The sequence below is a fragment of the Chlorocebus sabaeus genome, chromosome 5 (genome assembly GCF_047675955.1).
Source record: "Chlorocebus sabaeus isolate Y175 chromosome 5, mChlSab1.0.hap1, whole genome shotgun sequence".
Taxonomy (NCBI): Eukaryota; Metazoa; Chordata; class Mammalia; order Primates; family Cercopithecidae; genus Chlorocebus; species Chlorocebus sabaeus.
Genome location: NC_132908.1, coordinates 27735982 through 27751180, shown reverse-complemented (window position 1 = coordinate 27751180; position 15199 = coordinate 27735982). Strand labels below are relative to the sequence as shown.

The window sequence follows — 15199 nt, the reverse complement described above, 5'->3', positions numbered from 1 at the left end:
TGGTTACGCTTGGTCCCGCCTCTCGGGTCCTCTGGCTTCTTCCCAAACACCTTCTCTTTCTCTCGGTGATTGGCCAAGAGGCAGTTCCCATAGTAACTGACACCAAGCTCCCACTTCCCCGCCTTGAGGACAGCGCCGGCCCTCGTATAAGCAACTTGGAAGAGAGGGTGCTCAGGTGGGCACTCGCAACTTCTTACGTATCTGCGCGTTCTCTTCGCACCCACTGGCGTGAGCTTGCGGTTTCCGCCTTCCTTCCTTCACAAGCCCCCTTGGCAACCGTCGCCGTTGAGACGGAGGGAGACGCCCCCACGGATTCGCTCCGCCGCGCCTCTCGGCGCGCAGATTGGCCGGAGCAAGGCGAGCGGGCCCGGCCGTGGTAGCCGCAGACCGAGCGCTGGCTGTCCTGGAACCGAGGCGGCGGGAGCCCGGGGCGCGCCGCGGCACGGAAGAGCGGCGAGATGCTCAACCGCAAGACCAGCCACTTTTTGGGAATGAGGGTGCAGTCGGAGCTTGAACATCTCTCCGAGCTGCGGCGGGAAGCGGGGAAGGATCGCATCTCAGTGCGTGGGTCGGCCGCGCGGACGCGAGCGAGTGTGCGGACCCAGTCGACGGCGGCGGCGGCGGCGAAAGCGGATGAAGACCCCGGAGCCAACTTGTTCCCGGTGAGGGCGGGACAGTCTGGTCCGCTCGTGAATATTTATAAACGGGCTCCCCCGCAGGCACCAATCGTCATTATGCTTACTAACGTTCGGGACGTCTCCCGCGCTGCCTGGGCGAGGAGAGGCAGGGGTGTGTGACCCTGGTGGTTATTGTGCTCGCATAGAGCACCTAGGGCCTCCTGAAGCCCGCCCTTGCCCGCGCCTCTCCTTCTTAGTCGTTGAGATGAGATGGCAAGTTACAGCGAGTTCTGGGGCCCGCTGCAGATTCGCGACGGCCAGGACACCACAGCTGCCTTCCCCAATTCGCTTTCTTTCCGCAGCCGCCGCTGCCCCGACCCCGGATCTGCATGTGGTGAGTGTGAAGAGACTTGGGGAAGAGTTACACTGAATATTTGCGTTCTTCCTTTATTGCCTCCCCAACAGTCCTGTCTGTGGCCAGGGCATCCCCATTTTTACAGATGAGGAGACTGAGGCCCAGAGATGCAATTACTCCAGGTGACTGGAAGCCAGCTTTCCAGCATCCCCAATCCAAAAAGGAGACAGTGTGAGAAAAAAAGAGCCAAAGACAGGATGTAAAGAGAGTCTCATGTCCGCTATGGAGTATTGTACAGAGGGGGACACTGAGGGCCACAGGGGGGATTTGACCAAGGTCATACAAGGTAGTGGCAGAGCAGGAAAAAAGAATTCAAGTTTCCTAACCCTAGGCTTTAGAAATGGAGAGGCTCATAAGAGTTCATTTAGGCCCAGAGAGCTAACGATTTGCATAGTTAAACAGCAAGTTGGCAAAAGAGCCCAGCTTCACACCAGTGGCCCAACTCCCAGTCCCACGCACTAGCTGTCACAGCCCTGTCATGATAGGTAATGGCCACCAATACTCTTTTTCTTTTCCTATAACAGGAAGTACCTGGACATCCATTCCATGCACCAGCTGGAGAAGACTACCAGTGCTGAGGAGATGAGGCAGTAGGGACTGAGTGGGGGCGTGGGAAGAGCTCTTGGCAAAGGTCGAGGGGTCAGGTTGGGAAGACATGAGGAATGGCTGACTCCAAAGCATGTGGTGGGTTTAGGGTGATGAAAGGAGGCTCCAGTTGTCACTCACTACTCTCTGCCTCCCAAGGGTGTTGGCTGAGCTGCTGGAGCTAGGGTGTCCTGAGCAGAGCCTGCGGGACACCATCACCCTGGACCTCTTCTGCCACGCGCTCATCTTCTGCCGCCAGCAGGGCTTCTCACTGGAGCAGACTTCAGCAGCTTGTGCCCTGCTCCAGGATCTTCACAAGGCTTGTATTGGTGAGAGGGGGCAGCTACCAGGTTTGAGCCCCAGGGAGAAGAGGAACTGGGGCTGGCACAAGTGACCATGGGAAGCAGAAGCAGGGGATTTCTGCCTGGAATATGTCATTATTAATAGCATTATCACACATAAGCCATCACCTTTCCAATCCACTGCTTCCTTATCTAGAAATTAAGGATACAGGCCAGGCATGGTGGCTCACGCCTGTAATCCCAGCACTTTGGGAGGCCAAGGCAGGCAGATCACAAGGTCAGGAGTTCGAGACCATCCTGCCTAATACAGTGAAACCCTGTCTCTACTAAAAATACAAAAAAAAAAAAATTAGCCAGGCGTGGAGGCGGGCACCTGTAGTCCCACCTACTCAGGAGGCTGAGGCAGGAGAATGGCATGAACCCGGGAGGTGGAGCTTGCAGTGAGCCGAGATCGCGCCACTGCACTCTAGCCTGGGCGACAGAGCGTGACTCCATCTCAAAAAAAAAAAAAAAAAGAGAGAAATTAATGATACAACACATTTTACAGGACTGTTCTGAGAAATAATATATGCAAATATATGCATAGTGCACAATAAAACCTGCTTTAGAATATTTAATAGCTCATGCTTCAGAATGTTTAATAGCTGATATGAGCTATTTCTTGGTTTATTGTGTCACTTCTCCTAGAATATAAGCTTCGTAAGAACAGGACCTTGTCTGTCTTGAGTGCCTAAAATAGTATACAGTGGGCATATAGTGGGTATTCAGTATTTGTTACATGAGTTAAGGAAACAAGCCAGGGCTGAAACCCAGATCTGCCTCTGAAGCTCATGGTCATAAACAGCTATTGAGTGAAGTGAATGAATGGATACCAGAGAGGCCCTCACTGCCGCATCTTGCTTTCCCTACCAGCAACCCCCTTGGGCAACGTGGAGGAGTGCTACCACTACTTCACCAGCGTTCTTTTTTGCCATGGAGTCAGGGTCAGTTCCCCTGGAACATTCTGGAACCTTTACCCATCCCCAGACAAGGTCTAGCCCAGTTTCTCTCACATTCATCGCCCTTATCTTCCTGTGAAGACCCCAGTGGGCTCTCCTTGCTCCTAGATTGCTAGGCTTTTGGAGGCAAAGCCAGGGCTCCAGGAGGTAGTCAGGGTTCTAATTCCCAGTCACCACCACAGCGGCCTCCTTTCAGCATCGACCTCTTCAAAGAGGAACAACTGCTGGCCCTGGAAGACTACGTGGTCAACACTTACTTCCGCCACTTCAAACTCTATAAATACGTCTTCACACCCCAGGTAGGGGGTGGTGGACCATGAGGAGCCATCCTCAACTCCCCATCCCCTCAGCGCAGGTACCCTCTTTTCAGCCTCCCTCTTCTTTGCTTCTCAGGTGCGGCTGGATCTGTCTTTGACTTACATGGGGCTACAGCCACCCAAACTGTGGCCAGAGAGTGAGATGGGTAAGGGAGAGTGCCAGGGCAGGGCTGGGCTGGGCCAGGCCTGGGGCCACAGTCTCTTCCTGCTTCTGGTTTGCAGAGAAAGAAGAAAGCAAGGAGGTGGAGGAGCAGGCAGTTACGCCGCAGGAAGAGGAACTAGAGACAGTGGCCCCGCCAGAGCCAGAGCCAAGTGAGGATCTGGAGGGGGCAGGCTGCCCTGTCCCTCTGAGCGGGTATACAATGAAGAGTTTGGATCACATCAGGACTTCAGACTTTTTGTTTTTAGTCATGGAGTCCTTTCTCTAACTGATCCCTTATGCAGAAGTCCAAGATGACAGATAAAAGCATAGCTGTAGGCCCAGTGCGGTGGCTTATGCCTGTAATCCCAACACAATCTGAGGCAGGCGGATTGCCTGAGCTCAGGAGTTTGCGACCAGCCTGGGCAACACTGTGAAACCCCCCGTATCTACTAAAATACAAAAAATAGTCAGGCGTGGTGGTGCGCTCCTGTAGTCCCAGCTACTTGGGAGGCTGAGGCAGGAGAATTGCATGAACCTAGGAGGCGGAGAGTGCAGTGAGCCGAGGTGGCTCCAGAGAAATGATCATTAGAAAGCCAATGACAGTAACAGCCAGCACATACTTGGCAACAGGTGTGCAGTGCATGCCCTGCTCTAAGCATTTTATATAAATTAACTCATTTAATCCTTCCTCAATCCTATGTGCTAGGTACCACTATTCACATTTCACACAAGGAAACTGAGGCACGGATAGGTTAAATAACCTAAGGTCACACAGCTACTGAGTAGGGATCAGAATTTGAATCTGCAAAGTCCAGCATAGCCACCCTACCCAACTACCTTTCATACAAGGGCTGGCTGACATTTCCTAAAGGGAAACAACACTGCCACCTATATATATACACCCCAGGGGAAATTTGGGGGCTGTGTTTGCCCAGCTAGGGACCATCCCCATTGCCAGACAGCATCTCTCCTCACCCTGCCCCTTCAGGCCACGTCCACATCCTCCGAGCCTACATCAAGACCCAAATGAACAAGGAGCTGGAGGAGCTCCAGCGGCTGGTGGAAGAGCAGCTCAAGGCCAGCGAGGAAAGGCTCAGCAGCAAGTTGACTGCACTAGAGCGGCCCTTCCAGCTACCTCCGGGTAAAGGCAAGAGTAAGACCAAGTGACCCCCAGCATTTTCCCCAATAAAGGTCTGGGCCAGAATGGCCCCATCCCTGCACCCTGGTGAGTATCTTCTGGGCTTTCCTGCCCAAGCCAGACAGCAGACACAGGACACCCGCTCTCCCTGGTGTGTAGTGGGTTTTATTTCATATGCAGCACAGGCAGCACTGACTGGGCCAGGCGTGGCATTCAGAGTGGCTCTCTTCCACCCCAGCTCTGATCTCAGAGCCCTGGCTGGTGGGAAGACAGGTACCAGGCTGGTCTTTAAGAGGGTAGCAGGATCAGTGGTGGGCCTGAGGCTAGAGCCCAGAGGAGCTGGAATGATCAAAGCCCTTCTTCTGGAGAGTTCTGCTTCCTGGAAATCCCTGGGGTTGAGGTCCTAGCCCAGTACCAGCACGGCCTCATCCTCAGTTATAGCAGCAGAGTCTCCCTCCTCTTCAGGGCCCATGATGGGAAAAGGCCCAGGGGGCCGGTGCTGAAAGAGAGCTGCCCGGTTCTGCTGCTCCCCTTTCTTCACCCAGTGCCCATAGAGCCGGAAGGCACAGTTGTCGATGAGGCGCCGCACTGACCGCAGCGCATAAGGGTCCCTCAACAGTGCGTTCTTAGTCAGTGGCCGTACACGATGGGTGCTTAGGGCCACTCGTCCAGCAGCCAGCACTGTCCACACTGCCACCTAGGAAGGGGGGCAGGGTGAGCTCTAGTGCAGGGGAAAGATCACGGGACAGAGGAATGGGCCCAGACCCTGACACTCCCAGGCTTACCCGGAACCGCTGGCGGGGGGTGAGGTTCCAGGATTGGCTGCCTTCACAACGCTCAAAGAAGGGGTGCTGTAGGGCCTGCTCAGCTGTCAGGCGTGCATCAGGATCCACCTGCAGCAGCCTGGAAATCTAGGAGAGACCCAGAGCATGAGGGGCAGCTCTTGGGCCTCCCCTACTGTCCTCTCAGCCCCAGCTCACCAAGTCTTTGACAGTGCTGGAACGGTCGTCCCACTCAGGGGAACTGAACTGGTACTGGCCCTCCATGATCATGCGTAACATCAGGATCTGCCGCCGGTGCCAGAAGGGTGGCGAGCCAGCCAGGAGTGTGAACAAGATCACCCCACAGGCCCAGCTGGGAAAGAGACTGGAGTCAGGCGGGACTGGGTGACAGGCAGACCCAGCAAAGGACAGCAAGCACAGGAGGGAGAGGGAGACCAGGAACTCACAGGTCGACCTCCTTGCCGTAGCCTGGGTGGGTTTCATCCATGGAGCATTTAAGGATCTCTGGCGCTAGATACCCTGGGGTCCCACACAACTCTGGGGAGAGAGGACCAAGATTGAGGGGATGCCACCAGCCCCTCCAGGGCCCCTAGCACTGGATCTCTGCTGAAGCCTCCTCAACGCCACCAGGACTACCAGTGTTCCCATCCTCCTCCTGCCTGCCTTCTGCCGAGTCTCCGCTGAGGCACTATCCCTGCTCAACAGTTCAGATACCCATCATGGCTCCTGGTGGCCTTCCTAGGAAAACCTGGGTTTTGGATTGATTTCAAGGTCCTTGTTCCACCATATCATTTGCCTCCTCCAACCCTACCTACCCACTATCCAAGTCAACCTATCTACTCACAACTTGTTACCTTAGTTTTATATATATCATAAAGCATATGGAAACATTATGTATTTTTACATACATCACAATACATATGTAAAAAAAATTTTCTGGCCAGGCGCGGTGGCTCAAGCCTGTAATCCCAGCACTTTGGGAGGCCGAGACGGGCAGATCACGAGGTCAGGAGATCGAGACCATCCTGGCTAACACGGTGAAACCCCGTCTCTACTAAAAAATACAAAAAACTAGCCGGGCATGGTGGCGGCGCCTGTAGTCCCAGCTACTCAGGAGGCTGAGGCAGGAGAATGGCGTAAACCTGGGAGGCGGAGCTTGCAGTGAGCTGAGATCCGGCCACTGCACTCCAGCCTGGGCGACAGAGCCAGACTCCGTCTCAAAAAAAAAAAAAAAAAAAAAAATTTTCTGCATTCCTATCTGCCCAAACCTTTCTCCTCCTATAACCTCCAACCATCACTCAACCCAAGGGGAACAAGCGGAGATATGGAATTTCTTTTGTTTTTTCTTTTTTTTTTTTTTTTGGAGATGGAGTCTTGCCCTGTCGCCTAGTCTGGTGTACAATGGCATGATCTCAGCTCAATGCAACCTCCGCCTCCCAAGTTCAAGCGATTCTCCTGTCTCAGTCTCCTGAGTAGCTGGGATTACAGGTGCGTGCCACCACACCTGGCTAATTTTTTGTCTTTTTAGTAGAGACGGGGTTTCACCATGTTGGCCAGACTGGTCTTGAACTCCTGACTTTGTGATCCACCCGCCTCGGGCTCTAAAAGTGTTGGTATTACAGGTGTGAGCCACTGCACCCTGTGAGCTATGGGATTTCTTAAAGCACATAGTGGGTAAGTCCCTTGTTTAAAACCCTTCCCTGATTCCACATCATGACACATGATCAAATCTACAGTTCTAAAGCCCAGAGCCCTCCAAAACTTTATGCAAGTCTGTATTTTTATATTTATTTATTTTTAGAGACAGGGTCACTATGTCACACAGGCTAGAGTGTGGTGGCACTATCACAGCTCATTGCAGCCTTGGGCTCCTAGGCTCAAGTGATCCTCCTCCTTCAGTCTCCCAAGTAGCTGAGGTGACAGATGCGTGCCACCATGCTTGGCTCAAGTTTGTATTTTTAGTTTTTTCCACCACTCGGGCACCAATTCTTCCAGTAATTTCTGAACTGTGTTCCATGGCACACTTCCAGGAGATTTTAACAGCCCCGAATTGAAACTGACTTTCTTGGGAAATTCATTCCTATACCAAGTATTTATTGAATGCCAGTGGCATTGATTTGCCAAGTGGCAAATGAGATGTGTCCTTAGCGAGCTCACTGTCTACCTGAAGGCAAGCGGGAAGTAACAATAGAGTAAGAGGTGTTGTGAATGAAGAAGATAGGAGAACAAAAAGCAAAGGGACCTAAGCTGCCCTGGAGGTGTAAAGTGAAACTTGAATTACCCAAGCCAAGAAGAGGATGGAGTGGGCAGAGGCAAAGATGATTCCAGAAAGGGGAAAAGTACATGTGGAAGCCCAAAGGGTTTTAAAGCACAACATCCACCAGACATGTAAGCCCACAGGTTAAGAGTATGAAATTTGAAGTCAGACTGTCCAAGTTCAGTCCTGGCATTAGGACCCTGGAGAAGTCATCTCACCTCTGAGCCCTTCTGTAAAAACAGAGACACAAATACTATCTGTCACACAGGGCTGTGGAGAGGATTTAGGGGAATAAGCCATATAAAGATTGGTGCCGGCCAGGCACAGTGCTCATGCCTATAATCCCAGCACTTTGGGAGGCCGGGGCGGGAGGATCACTTGAGGTCAGGAGTTCGAGACCAGCCTGGCCAACATTGTGAAACTCCATTTCTACTAAAAATACAAAAATGAGCCGGGCATGGTGGTGGGCACCTGTAATCCCAACTACTCGGGAGGCTGAGGCAGAATAGCTTGAACCCAGGAGGTGGAGATTGCGGTGAGCGAAGATCATGCCACTGCACCCCAGCCCGGGTGACAGAGCAAGACTCTGTCTCAAAAAAGAAAAAAAAAGACTGATACCTGCCTCATAGGTGAATGCCCAGTAAACGGTAGCTTTTCATAAGTCTAGTGCAAAGCCATTGAGGGAGAGAGTCAGTGGCAGACTAAAGGCTCTGAAGAATCCCACAGGTGAATTTTATTTGAAGTTTCCCATTTGCAGTAGAAATATTACTGTCCCGACAAATGTATTCACATCAGGTGAACCTGAGGCCCAGGGCCCAGGTGGGAAGTGCAGTCCGGACACATCACATCAGGCTCCCGTGGTCCTGCACTCCAGCCCAAACGTGGCTGAGCATGACTCTGCCCTGCTCCCTTTTTTACCTCTTCTGTGCTGAATTGGTGTTCCTTCCTCCGGGCTTCCCTGGCATGGCCCTCTGCCCACCGTGCACCACTGTCAGCCCACTTGTCTGTCTCCATCCTCCCCAGGTCAGAATGCCCACTCTGAGGTAAACACAGGTTTTGCGCCCATAGGGTAATTGGCAAGTACCCAATGACTTCTCCCTTTTTCTTGGCACCAGGGACTCGGTACTCAGACCCAGCCAATCAATCTCATCAGGCCTGGGTCTCCCCTCCCAAGCCTGTAAGGGCACTAGATCCCCTCACCTCGAAGCTTCTCGCCAGGTTCCAAGTGGCAGGAGAACCCGAAATCTGAAAGTCGGATCTGCATATTGTCATCTAGGAGAATATTCTCGGGCTTCAGATCTCGATGCACAATGTTGTTGGCATGGAGAAAGCTCACTGCTTCCAGCAGAGACCGCATGATGGACCTGAGGGAAGGGAAGGCGGGTGCAGTCTCCTCCTTGGCTCCTCCCTGCCCTGTCCCACCCCCTGCTCACCCCTGGGGCTGCAGGCTCAACCCTTACCTGGTTTCCTTTTCTGAGAGGGCTACCTTCTCTGTGAGATAGTCAAACAGCTCTCCCTTCCGCATCCTAAGGGAAGGAGGGGCATAGGAGGTAGCTGCACCCCACATTGGGGGTTGAGAAAACAGACCAGTGCTCATACAAAATATCATGGAAGAGGCCACTAAAGATAGATTCCTCTGCGGACAAACCAAAGGGTCTAGAGACACAGCACTCCAACAAGGCAGTTTGGCCTGGTGTGTTGGCAGCTGAAATACCTGCATTATGCCATGATGGCAATTATAGCAAAAATAAGAGACTTCTTGTGACAATATAATTTATAGGAGTTTCTTGTTGTTTGAAAATAACTATGCCTGAAAAAGGCCTCTCAAAGTGAATCTATAAAGAAAATGGGGCCGGGCGCGGTGGCTCAAGCCTGTAATCCCAGCACTTTGGGAGGCCGAGACGGGTGGATCACGAGGTCAGGAGATCGAGACCATCCTGGCTAACACAGTGAAACCCCATCTCTACTAAAAAATACAAAAAAAATAGCCAGGCGAGGTGGCGGGCGCCTATAGTCCCAGCTACTCGGGAGGCTGAGGCAGGAGAATGGCGAAAACCCGGGAGGCGGAGCTTGCAGTGAGCTGAGATCCGGCCACTGCACTCCAGCCTGGGTGACAGAGCAAGACTCCGTCTCCAAAAAAAAAAAAAAAAAAAAAAAAAGAAAATGGACCAAAATTTCAGTTTTTTTTGTGGCACAAAGGTTGAATAGGACCTGATTTTGAAATTTTGTCTTTAAAAGCTGAGGTTATGATTATGTGTCAATTAAAAATAATACTTTCAAAATTGAGTTATACTTGCAACTCTGCATCAGTCCTCAAAGTAACTTATCAGGTACTGTTTTGGGGAGTGTAGTCACTCTGCACAGCTGGAGGATGGCATAATAGACATCCTTACGTCCCCTCTGACTTTTGCAGAGAGCTATTTCTGTAAAAATATGGAAGCCTTCATGAATTTTTTCCAAGGGCCTCTCTTAAATCTTTGGAATTCAAATCATTCTCTTTTGAAATACCTTTGCAATTGGTTTACATTATACCATGTAACATCTGACATTCAGATTCTGACCAGAAAAAGAACAGATGGGCAGAGACAGACACCAGAGTAGTTAGTGTGTTAAGCAGCACGAGAGGCTGATGAGCAAGGATCTATTTTCTTTTTCTTTTTCTTTTTTTTGAGACGGAGTCTCGCTCTGTCGCCCAGGCTGGAGTGCGGTGGCACGATCTCCGCTCACTGCAAGCTCCGCGTCCCAGGTTCGCGCCATTCTCCTGCCTCAGCCTCCCGAGTAGCTAGGACTACAGGTGCCTGCTACCACTCCCAGCTAATGTTTTTTTTGTATTTTTAGTAGAGATGGGGTTTCACTGTGTTAGCCAGGATGGTCTCGATCTCCTGACCTTGTGATCCGCCCGCCTCGGCCTCCCAAAGTGCTGGGATTACAGGTGTGAGCCACGGCGCCCAGCCGCAAGGATCTATTTTCTAAGTGGTCAGTCCACTGCTGAACACTTCTTTTTTTTTTTTTTTTTTTTTTGTAGATAAGAGTCTCGCTGTGTCACCCAGGCTGGAGTGCAATGGCACGATCTCGGCTCACTGCAACCTCCACCTCCCGGGTTCAAGTAATTCTCCTGCTTCAGCCTCCCAGTTAGCTGGGATTACAGGCACCCACCACCACGCCTGGCTAATTTTTTGTATGGAGTTTCATCATGTTGGCCAGGATGGTCTCGATCTCTTGACCTCATGATCCGCCTACCTCGGTCTCCCAAAGTGCTGGGATTACAGGCGTGAGCCACTGCACCCGGCCACAATCTGTTCAGGCTGGGCGCGGTGGCTCACACCTGTAATCCCAGCACTTTGGGAGGCCGAGGTGGGCAGATCATGAGGTCAGGAGATAGAGACCATTCTGGCTAACATGGTGAAACCCCATCTCTACTAAAAAAATACAGAAATGAGCCAGGCGTGGTGGCAGGCGCCTATAGTCCCAGCTACTCGGGAGGCTGACACAGGAGAATCGCAATAGCATGATCTCGGCTCACTGCAGCCTCTGCTTCTCGGGTTCAAGCGATTCTCCTGCCTCAGCCTCCCGAGTAGATGGGCTTACAGGCGTGCACCACTACACCTGGCTAATTTTTGTATTTTTAGTAGAGATGGGGTTTCACCATGTTGGCCAGGCTGGTCTTGAACTCCTGACCTCAGGTGATCCACCCACCTCAGCCTCCCAAAATGCTAGGATTACAGGCATGAGCCACCACGCCTGGCTGGTCACTATTACTTTTAAAGAATTTGCCTTAATGATGGCACCGAGGGAGGCCAGAGCCATGGGCTAGCAGGCAGGCCCAGGTGATAGAGAGCCCCAGCTGGAGTAGGAAGGTGTGAGCAGGGTGGGTCCAGCCCACTGAGCAGCAAATGCTGGGCCATACATGGAGGTGGGGAGGAGGCTTCTCAGATGGTGGCAGGGAGATACTCACAGGTCAAACACCAGGAACATGAAGCTAGAAGACTCGTAGGAATCGATGAGGGTGACTAGGGAGAGAGGAAGAGAGGCAAAGACAGAGATGGAAAGGAGTGGATACACACTGATGGGGCTTGGTCACCCTGGGACAGCAGTGGGCTGTTACTGGGAAGAAAGGAGAACCAGAGGAGGCAGTGGGGGCCCAATGGATGGCCACTCTTTAGTGGAATGAAGCCAGGAGGAAGGGAGGAGAGGCATGGAGGCAATGTTGGGAGAAGTGGGCTGTGGGCAGGGTCAGCAAGAGGTGGGGGGTCGTCTGCTAACAGGAGCAAGGAAGACAGCCTCACTGATGTGGGGGTGGCCGGCGACCTGGCGAAGGATGTGTGTTTCTCGCCGTGTGGCTTCCCGCACCTCCTCCAGCTGCTCAGGACTCAGTCGCTCAGCTGTCACTTCCATAATCTTCACGGCAAACTCGTGGCCAGTAGCTCGATGAACACAACGGCGGACCACAGAGCTCACTCCTCTGCGAGAGCCAGAAAATAGCACAAGTCAGGGCATCTGTGCTCACATTTCTGCACAGGCTGGGGCTTCAGCATCCTCATGCCCGCTGTGCCAGACCCTGAAGACCCATCTGGATCACAGGGCAACAAGCTTAGGAGCTCACCCTGGCTTCACAGCAGCCTCAGGAACCTGGGTACCCAGCAAGGCACAACACAAAGCTCACAGGGAAGGCAGGTAGGGCCTGGGTTCAAATCCAGGCTCTGCCACTTCCTCCATGGGAAAGCCTAGGCAAGTCCTTCCCACACTGAGCCTCAGCACCTGCTCCTTGAAGGAAGGGGGAAGAAAGATTTAAGTCTCCCTCCATATTCCACTTGCACTTCCCTGATTACCCCATCCAAATCCCAAAGTTCCCTCAAGTGTAGGAAACTCCAAATAAATATGAAGCCATTGACTAGAAGACCAAAGCTGAGACTCAGACCTTAGAGTAGACCCCAGATTTGCTACCAATTAACCTAAGTGGTCCCCTGACATAAGGTCCTTGGGCTTCAGCTCCTGCAACTGTGAAATGTGGCCAACAGCATCCTGAAGGGATGTTGAAGGGCATTCATGAGGCACACACAAAGTCCTAGATAAGGATTTCCTTGCTCAAGCTATCACCAACTCCATATGACCCCACACATTCCTCAGACTAAGGAGCAAATCCCTCCAGGATCAGGCCTCAAATTCCATTTCTTTTTTTTTTTTTTTTTTTTTTTTTTTGAGACGGAGTCTCGCTCTGTCGCCCAGGCTGGAGTGCAGTGGCCGGATCTCAGCTCACTGCAAGCTCCGCCTCCTGGGTTCATGCCATTCTCCTGCCTCAGCCTCCCGAGTAGCTGGGACTACAGGCGCCCGCCACCTCGCCCGGCTAGTTTTTTTGTAGTTTTAGTAGAGACGGGGTTTCACCGTGTTAGCCAGGATGGTCTCCATCTTCTGACCTCGTGATCCGCCCGTCTCCGCCTCCCAAAGTGCTGGGATTACAGGCTTGAGCCACCGCGCCCGGCCCTCAAATTCCATTTCTTATGCTGGTTCCCTCGCTGCCCTTCACAGAGCCTTACTACTATGCTCTGTGGGGCCTCCTTGGCCTCACATAACTCACTTGGGAATTCGGTCACCCACATCTAGTTAAATCAAGGGATGTAAACTATTGATCCATAGGCCAAACACAGCCCTCCGATGTGGTACGTTTTGGCCAGTGCAATTTTTTTTTTTTTTTTTTTTTTTTAACAAATCTGAATTCACACATCATAGGTGGGACATGAATCCTCCACCTTACACAACACTTCCTACTCTGTTACTCTTGGCCACGTCATGGTTTTAATTTCCCGCGCAACCACTAAGGGCATCTGAGTTTGGGGCCATGTTTTAATTACGACCCAGCTTTAACGAGCCTCTTTGAGAATCCGATGAAAGTTGCAGACATCTACCACACGCATACATTTTTATGATTTTAAAGACCCCCCTGAACTCCTACTCATACCTCAAGACCCACCCCAAAGGTGACTCCTGGGAAACTGTGTTTTTCTGGAATCCCATAACACTTGATACAGACCTCTACCTATCTAGCCTGATGCCTTTTTAACGTTCACGTCACTTCAGGTGGAGTACCTCAAGGGCATAGGTTTCTTTTCTACCCTCCCCGTGTTGAGCTTTGTGTCTGGCACAGTAGGTGCATCAACCATCCGTGTGTGTTGAAGGCATAAATGAATGAATCCGTGAAACATATGGGGTTGACCCAAGGTAACAGACCAGTCACCAGGTGTTCTCCACTTACCACTGATTCTTCCCATTTAGAACTATTCAGTCATCCGGGCGCGGTGGCTCACACCTGTAATCCTAGCACTTTGGGAGGCTGAGGCCGGCAGATCACGAGTTCAGGAGTTCAAGACCAGCCTGGCCAATATGGTGAAACCCCCGCCTCTACTAAAAATACAAATTAGCCGGTGTGGTGGCGCACGCCTGTAATACCAGCTACTAGGGAGGCTGAGGCAGGAGAATCACTTGAAGCTGGGAGGCAGAGGTTGCAGTGAGCCGAGATCGCGCCACTGCACTCCGGCCTGGGCCACAGAGCGACACTCCGTTTCAAAAAAAAAAAAAAAAAGAACTATCCAGTCCTCTCCTGAAAACCTTGACACAAACACACACACACACACACCCCTACCTCTCCAGCCCTCAAACGGAAGCGGGACTGCTGGGGCCCGACCTCTCTGGACCTCCGTTTCCCTGGCCGCGGTCTCACCTGCCGATGACGTCCTTAGGGTCGTACTTCTGGTAAAACTCCTTGGCGGCGGCCCAGTCGGGCAGCTCATCCTCCGGCCCCACGTCCAGCGTCATCCTGAAGGAGGCGGGGGCCTGCGCGGAGGAGGAGGGCAGTGAGGGCAGGGAAGCCCACAGGCTCTGAGACGACCCGCATCGCGGCTCCCGGGGGCGCAGCCCTTGCGGCTGGGGCGCCAGGGTCCTGGGGAGTGGGGGGGGGGGGGAAGGACCCGGACTGGGGAGACCCCGCAGAAGAGCCTGGGGGCGGGAGGATGGCAGGGCAGGAAAGGGAGTGGGGAGAGGTGCTCAGGAAGCTGGGGGAAGGGGCGCAAGGGCAGGCGGCTGTTGCCGCGCAGGCGCATTCGGGCGGGCGCAGGAAGGGGACGGGGGTCTAGCGCAGGCTCACCCGCTGGGGCAGACAGAGGAGCCAGGGTCGACGCGACCTGCGCTGTCGCCGGGTTCGCCTGCAGTCACTCACCTTAACCTCGGGCAGCAGGCGACGACCCAAGGCTCCGCCTCCATCCTGCCCGCCAATGGCCAGCGCCGCCCGAAGACTGAGGCTCAGAACCTCTTCCGATTGGAAACCGGCCTCCCAATAGGGGCTGGTGCGGGCGCCGGAGCTCGGCGTGACCTAAGGACGCGACGCGACGCCGGGGCGCGGCTTCAGACACGGCCAATCAAAGAGTGGCATCTACGGGCCAGCGGAGGGCGGAGCTTGTTGTCAAGTGGACTTGGAGGCCTGGAATGGGACCCGGAAATTGGGTTTACTGGGAAACGTGATCGTTGGGTGGCGGGGAAGCAGGACCTTCCCGCGCCTCTAGTTCCCAGACTTGAGCAGGGGAATTCCCTCGGTCTTCTCCAAGCATCCCTAACTGCATTCAGCATTTTCTCTTTTTTTAGACAGGGTCTCGCTC

General features: G+C 52.9%; 2 protein-coding genes across 5 annotated transcripts; one reads left to right on the top strand and one right to left on the bottom strand.

The window, feature by feature from the left end:
- The first annotated feature begins 14 nt into the window (after positions 1-14).
- Positions 15-4594, top strand: CFAP119 (cilia and flagella associated protein 119). 2 transcript variants are annotated; one of them, XM_007990220.3, is made up of 9 exons: positions 15-662; positions 980-1011; positions 1557-1622; positions 1777-1946; positions 2832-2902; positions 3100-3216; positions 3311-3380; positions 3457-3546; positions 4365-4594. In XM_007990220.3, the coding sequence occupies exons 1-9, from the start codon at positions 459-461 to the stop codon at positions 4541-4543; spliced, it is 999 nt and encodes a 332-aa protein (XP_007988411.3). In that variant the 5' UTR covers positions 15-458; the 3' UTR covers positions 4544-4594. The 2 variants fall into 2 exon arrangements, with proteins under 2 accessions (XP_007988411.3, XP_007988402.3); XM_007990211.3 differs by having other exon boundaries at positions 3311-3546.
- A 65-nt stretch (positions 4595-4659) lies between these two features.
- PHKG2 (phosphorylase kinase catalytic subunit gamma 2) lies at positions 4660-14899 on the bottom strand. Of its 3 annotated transcripts, none has more exons than XM_037989630.2 (10): positions 14764-14899; positions 14269-14381; positions 11840-12015; positions 11509-11563; positions 9014-9079; positions 8754-8917; positions 5743-5833; positions 5495-5648; positions 5300-5425; positions 4660-5211 (listed from the first exon to the last, which is right to left on the bottom strand). In XM_037989630.2, the coding sequence occupies exons 2-10, from the start codon at positions 14361-14363 to the stop codon at positions 4918-4920; spliced, it is 1221 nt and encodes a 406-aa protein (XP_037845558.1). In that variant the 5' UTR covers positions 14364-14381; positions 14764-14899; the 3' UTR covers positions 4660-4917. The 3 variants fall into 3 exon arrangements, with proteins under 3 accessions (XP_037845558.1, XP_037845557.1, XP_037845559.1); XM_037989629.2 differs by having other exon boundaries at positions 14692-14803; XM_037989631.1 differs by lacking the exon at positions 14764-14899 and adding an exon at positions 12157-12317.
- Between the last annotated feature and the right edge of the window lie 300 nt (positions 14900-15199).

Coding starts and splice junctions, on each gene's coding strand:
- CFAP119 (XM_007990211.3), top strand. CDS start 459: ATGCTCAACCGCAAGACCAGCCACTTTTTGGGAATGAGGGTGCAGTCG. Junction 2,903..3,099: donor TTTTTTGCCATGGAGTCAGG/GTCAGTTCCCCT, acceptor TCACCACCACAG/CGGCCTCCTTTCAGCATCGA. Junction 3,217..3,310: donor AATACGTCTTCACACCCCAG/GTAGGGGGTGGT, acceptor TTTGCTTCTCAG/GTGCGGCTGGATCTGTCTTT.
- PHKG2 (XM_037989630.2), bottom strand. CDS start 14,363: ATGACGCTGGACGTGGGGCCGGAGGATGAGCTGCCCGACTGGGCCGCC. Junction 11,564..11,839: donor CGCCGGCCACCCCCACATCA/GTGAGGCTGTCT, acceptor CTCTCTCCCTAG/TCACCCTCATCGATTCCTAC. Junction 8,918..9,013: donor CTCTCAGAAAAGGAAACCAG/GTAAGGGTTGAG, acceptor CCCTTCCCTCAG/GTCCATCATGCGGTCTCTGC.